The sequence below is a fragment of the Lingula anatina genome, chromosome 10 (genome assembly GCF_051362555.1).
Source record: "Lingula anatina isolate TDL-2025a chromosome 10, LinAna3.0, whole genome shotgun sequence".
Classification (NCBI taxonomy): domain Eukaryota; kingdom Metazoa; phylum Brachiopoda; class Lingulata; order Lingulida; family Lingulidae; genus Lingula; species Lingula anatina.
This window is the reverse complement of record NC_141776.1, coordinates 4,961,771-4,968,380: the sequence shown is the minus strand read 5'-3', so window position 1 is coordinate 4,968,380 and position 6,610 is coordinate 4,961,771. Positions and strand designations below refer to the sequence as shown.

General features: G+C 36.9%; 1 protein-coding gene across 1 annotated transcript; it reads left to right on the top strand.

Annotated features, from left to right (window-relative positions):
- The first annotated feature begins 2,394 nt into the window (after positions 1–2,394).
- Positions 2,395–5,257, top strand: LOC106166821 (monocarboxylate transporter 12-B-like). Its single transcript, XM_086997335.1, has 3 exons — positions 2,395–3,179; positions 3,680–3,802; positions 4,591–5,257. Exons 1-3 carry the CDS (start codon positions 2,540–2,542, stop codon positions 4,755–4,757), a joined length of 930 nt encoding a protein of 309 aa, XP_086853461.1. The 5' UTR covers positions 2,395–2,539; the 3' UTR covers positions 4,758–5,257.
- Positions 5,258–6,610: the final 1,353 nt, after the last annotated feature.

Sequence of the window (6,610 nt, the reverse complement as noted above, 5' to 3'; positions counted from 1 at the left end):
TCATGTTACGTTTTTCATCCAGTTGCCCTGGTAACTGTTATGAAACCGAGCTATTTTTTGCTTATATATAGGTATAACCATGCAATGCACGTATTTTCATGTACGACTAACCTTGTACATCTACATTAAGGTTTACAAGTCATGACGTGTCATTTATTATATGTTTAAAATATGGGCCATGAGATGTAAAACGTATTTGCGATATTTATGGTTTAAATGCACTGGTAGAATATACAGATGATGATTATACATAGACTATTTATCATGCTCCACGAAACGGTTTTTGAATTGAGAATAAGGACGCAACACAAGTTTTGTATGCATATTTGATAAGGGCGTATAAGGCTGAATGTTAACCTATTTTTTCGACGCTTTTTTCTTTGTCTGAGCAAGTTGCCATGATATTGGTCTGTTATTTACAACAATAGCTGACTTTCCGTTGAGATCAAAGGAAGCACAGTGAATGGCGGTAGGGACATCATCAAGATTAACAGTAAAAATGCATCTATTACGTATCTATTCGTACTTTAAACTGATAGAGGGACCACTATAGACATCCATTCTGCAGCGTACCACTAGGGTCACAGCTCTGTGTAAAGGGGGTCTATCAGGACGTCTTACTTTAAGACAGACTACCGTCTTTTCCATCCTTGAAAGTTACAGTTCAGTAAAGAACAAATAAACAAGGGTGTTGATATGGTTGATTCATCTCCGAGTACGGCTGTGCTTGAAAGTTCAGTACAAGTTTGGTTTACCAATGACGGATTTAAAAACTATGCAATAGAAGGTGACACGTCCGGTAACAACCCTGATGGTGATGTAGAAGAACATAGTTCTAACATGCATAAAATTCTAAGTCAGAGACGCACTGGAGGGGAATCTAACTGTCCAGGTAATTTGTTACACTAAAAACTATAAAAACTAAAACCAATTAAAAAGGGTTAAAATATGTTTGTTGTTTTGCAGTGATACTGCGCCTACATTACGAGATGTCAGTTCGCTAATACAAGATGCTTCAACACTACAAAAATGTATGGGGAGAAGAAAGAAAAATGTTATCCATTATTGTTATATTTTACAGGTGTACAACGCAGGCTAAGCTTAGGGTCTTGGTCGCCTGCCCTAAGCTTCACGGAATCAAGACAACCAGCGATGGAAGAGAATGCTGTAGTTCGGACCGACCGTTGCATTGACTGGCTGGTGGTCTTGGCATCATTCTTCATTCACTTTATCGTAGACGGCATTATCAACTCTTTCGGTGTGCTCTACATCGCCCTGCTGAACGAATTTGAAGAGAGCAGGTCAGCGACGTCATGGGTTGGTGCCGTCCAAATAGCTCTGAGCTGGGTTATGGGTAGGATACACCTATTTTTTACGCACCCAGCTCTTCCCTGTCCCTCAGATCAAATTTGCATGACAGCAGCTTTCCCCAGTGGTTTCGTAAACAATGACATACGAGTCTACAGTTTGTATTTCGTACCTTAAAAGTAGAAATCTGCCTACTCATTGTAGCAATGACACTGAGCTTAAAATAAACGCTCAGTTAACAGCCAAACTTAGAGTTTATTGTTCATGTAAAGTCGACACGAAGACAAATCAAATGGACAGATATTCCCATTAACGGAACAAATTTAACAGAATGACAAGTTTCAAAATTGTGTTTGATGTAAATGAACTAATTTTGTTCTTGATAATAATTACCTTACAGACATTTAAAGTTTGTAAGCTGGCAAACTATGAGTAAACCAAACATTTATAGCGCTTTATAGAGCTTAACATACACCAATACGCTAACAGTATTTTTTCGATTTTAAACAATAATTTCCTATGTATTTTAATTAAAATAATTTATAGCTGGAATAAGTCCCGTTTTTAAGTCTATCACTTTCTGTCTCTGTTAGAGGGAGGGAGAGATAAATATTAAACATATTTTATACTGGATTTGGCATATTTACCTCCGCCAAGGAGGTTATGTTTTCACCCCTGTCTGTCTGTCTGTCTGTTTGTCAGCAACATAACTCAAAAAGTTATGAACCGATTTTGATGAAATTTTCAGGGTAGGTGGGAAATGGGTTAACTTAGAAGTGGTTAGTTTTTGGTGGTGATCCGGATAATAATCAACCAATAATCAATAATAATAAAAAATCGCTGCCTTGGCGGAGGTCTGCGCTCTCGGAGTGCTTTTATGTCAAGGTTTTATTATGTTACAATCTGTTTTACTGTATATAAACTTGGTGTAACTCTCATCAAAGCGACTTGTTATACATGTAAGTTACGAAATAAGATTCTGAAAAAAAAAACAGGTTATAAAAGTTAAATTCAGTCCTACGCACTTTTGAAAGAATGAATGCTTTAGACGTATTCTGGTTGGATATTTTTAGGTCCAATAGCGAGCTCCCTATCAGAAAAATTTGGACACCGAGCTGTTGGAATCACTGGTTCTATCGTTGCCGCGGCGGGATTTGGCGTGAGTTCCCTAGCGCCAAACTTGTCCTTGCTGTATCTAACATACGGGGTTTTGACTGGCCTCGGTTTTGGAATGATGTTTTTTCAAAGCATTGTCTCCGTCCAGGATCATTTTGAGAAGAGGAAAAGTCTAGCCATGGGGGTTGCTGTGTGCGGATCAGGTGTTGGGACATTTTCAATGGTTACCTTCACAGAATTCATCGTTCAAGTTTTTTCTTGGCGATACGCACTTCTGGTTTTGGCTGGATGTTCTCTCTCAGGAATAGTTTTCAGCATTCTGATCCCTACATCTGAATTAAAGAGCAACGAGGGAAACGGATCAGAACATACCTCAAATTGCTGCGACAGACCGACGAAGTTTTTCAAAAATGTGATCTATGTATCCTTATTAAGAAGAGCTGATTTTGTTGTGTGGCTAGTGTGTATGTTAATGATCCAAATAGGACTCGTGGTGCTCCATATTTACATACCAGATATAGCTCGTGACGTGGGGATAGGGGTGAACAAAGCGGCGTTCCTGCTGTCAATTGTAGGTGTTGCTAACACAGTGGCTCGAATCGTGATGGGTGCGTTTGCAGACTTCCGGTGTGCTAACAGACGCTATATGCTTGGGGCAAGTATAATGGTGAGAGGCGTCATTGTTTCCATGCTGCCGTCTTTGACGGGATACAATGTGATTGCGACGGTGTGCGGTTTTTATGGTTTGACCGTGGGTAAGTGAGATCCTGGTAACTTTTCAGAGTCTTTATTTTATACTTAATTGTACAGCAGCATGAGTTATTTGCACTGTTCATATATATATATACACAAAAGATGTACGTTATATACATAGGTGCATATTTGTTTGTGCGTGCATCTTATTTTGCAGGCATGTTACTCTTAATACAGGTATACCCTCTTCCTTTCTGTACTCAATATTGTTAAAATTTATGTTTTTTCTTGAAGCTAAAAAACATACTAAATAAGAGTCCCTAATAAGACACATTCATATAAATACATGTAATACATATCTCCTTCTTTTATTTGAGTATATATATAGTTACGGTATTCCATTATATAATAGTGTGTTTATTTATAATTGTATCTACTGAACATTTTCATTTACCCATGCAGATATTTTTGCTACAATGGGTAAACATTTTTAAAACATTGATACCATCCAATCTAATCACACAAGGCACTTGAATACAATGTATTTCTGCTCGTTCTACAGGTACCACTATCTCTCTGGTCCCGGTTGTTCTGAGAGATTTAGTCGGTATTGAGAAACTCGGACCTTCATTTGGACTCACCATGGTAGCCGTAGGTTTGGGTTCCCTACTGTTATCGACTGGAGGTATGTCAGCCATAAATTTTGACGGTATCAGGACAATTCCCCCCGGACAACCCCCCCCCCCCCCCCCGACTATTCCGCCCGGACACCCCCCCCCCGGGACAATCCCCCCCAGGACAAATATTCATAAAATATCTGTTTACCTGTTCATCTGTTTACCCCACCGTTACCTGAAGGATAGGTGGTTATACTTCGATTAGATATTTAATAAATCTTCCTGTACTTGTAGTCAATGAAAAGGGAATTTGCTCTGAAATAATTTGTTTCATGATGAAGTTGTATTATCACACTTAAAATATTAATAAAATGGATGAAATGTTTTAAACTTTACACTTTCTACTTTATATATGTATATACAAATATATATTTCTTGGGAGGGGGGGTTCCGGGGGGTTTAGTCCGGGGGGGATGTCCTAGAATCATTATGACATTATTTCTTTTCATATTTACTATTAATGCCTGATGATATTATATTCCAGTGCTATAATTGTTATAACTATATACATACTGTAGGAGAAGTATGTGCTTATGCTTTCGAGTTGTCAATATTAATTTTGGGTGTATTTTTATTATTCCTACGGAATTGCAAATAATTATTGATTTTTTCTCGTACAAATAAATAATAAAATTAATGATACTTGTAATAAATCAGTATTTTGAATTAATGATAAAACAGTGCCACAGATAATATGTCAAGATATAATTGCTAGCTATTTGCTAGCCTGTTTATATCAGTCAGCCATTTTACGTCTTTAAAACCTATTAAATACTTTTATTCTGTTTTATTTCAGGCAGTCTGTACGATTTAACCGGTTCTTACGACTTGACACTTTACATTACCGGCTCTCTATTGTTCATTGCCGGTGGAACAATTATGTCGTTACCATGGGTACGCAAGATGCAAAATCGATGCTGTTACCATGGCAGCGCAAGTATCACCACAGAAACGGATCCGTAACTAAGTGATACATTGTTACTGGGATTCCCATAAAGGATAACTTAATTGTAACTCACAGAAATCTAAAGACATGTGTTAAAAGAAGCCAGGGGAACTTCTTTCGTTTTCTCAAAGCCCGTTATAAAGCATATGCCCCATTAACCATTATTGCGCATCTTTTTGATGGCGCAAAGGCTGTATTTAATAGGTTAAAAGTATCTTAGTTATTTAAAAGATGTGATGTACGCGCCTAAAACTGACACATTAAAGGTAAAGGAAAAGGTACACTTTCTCTCAAGATCTGGTCATAATATCGACCATCAAAAGTAAATCACTAAAGAAAAATTGAAAAAAGATTATTTCTTTCGTCGCCAGATTGGCAAAACAAGCCCCTGCATGTTGCAAGTCACTCCTCCTGTACTAACTTACTACAAAGATCTTATGATAGTATTTCTAACCTTAAAACGGACAATACGTGTTGGAACTTTATAAAGCAAGGGGAGAATTTTCATAAAAGGTCAGCAATGTTTTTTTTTTTTTTTTTCATTAAACATTCTTATAAAAACAATCCATAAACTCACCGTGTTTTATTTTTCTCGTTTTGACAATCTGGCAATGGAAATAGAATCTGGCGAATTTCACTCATGGTGCCTAACTATAGACATTTAGAACCCGTGTTAATTAAGTTCCATTGTTTGTGCCTTATACATGTACTTATGACTTATAATAGAATTCGCAATACTGTTAACACCATAAATCTGTCCCAAAAGTGCACCAGAACTGAGCGTGATCAAAGGATGTCTGGTTATTTAATTGTGCCCACATATGCATCATTTCCCAGCAGGTATAGTGACATTGGATCAACGTTGAAAACAGGCCGGACCGTTGATCTACCTAAATTCAACGTCAAATCAATATTGTTGATCCAGCCACATCAAAACGCCGTCATAATGTAACGTTGACTCAACGTTGTTGTCTGGTCATCGTGATGCAAGACATGGATCGTAATTTAAAATATCAATTATTAAAAACGTGATACTATGTTTATATAAAGGCCTATATATGACATAATGTATTAAAATAATTTTACGGCAGCTGCAAGATATAACGGGTATGTTGCCATGGGTAATGATAAGTTCTAGCCTATTAACATCAACAACAGTACTGCATTATCCACATATTGTTCATTGATTCCTGAAAAGATTAAATAGACATCAATACTGTAACGAACTTTATCAAAATATGAAAAACAGTGCTTTAAAGTAAAAGTGATATTTTTTTTTTTTTTGTGTCTTTAGTGAACTAGTGAATTTTCTTAACTTGTTATTCAGAAATACATTCCAATAAACTTCCTCGCAAGGTCAGCTTACACAAGGAGGAATAAGTTCAGCTGTAAATGTGATGGAGTGAAGTTAAGGGGGAATGTACTGAAATAACATTTCATTTCAAAAATCATCATTTTGGGTTTTTATGTCTAATTATTGGTTGAATGTGTATCTAACTTTTAACGGAATAACCTTTTTACATTTTGAACAAAAAATATATTTTTTCTGAGGATTTTGATGCTGCACTCATCGGCACCGGTGGTTTGGTCTATGCCCCGCCTTCGTTTCTGACACATTGGATTTTCTCAAACTACGCGTTTTTCCTTGAATTGCTTGTTGCTATACATGTACTTTTGATTTTCTTAACTTAACATTTGGAGATACGAAAAAAAAAAAGAAACATTCCGCTGCTTGCTACCTGTGACGGCAACCGTCAAACTATCGATCAATCTTATAGTCAGATTTTATAGATCCATGCAACTTGGGCCATCTGGCCTAGCATCGAGGCGCATGTTTATCAAATCTTTAACCTGACAACTAATGATTACT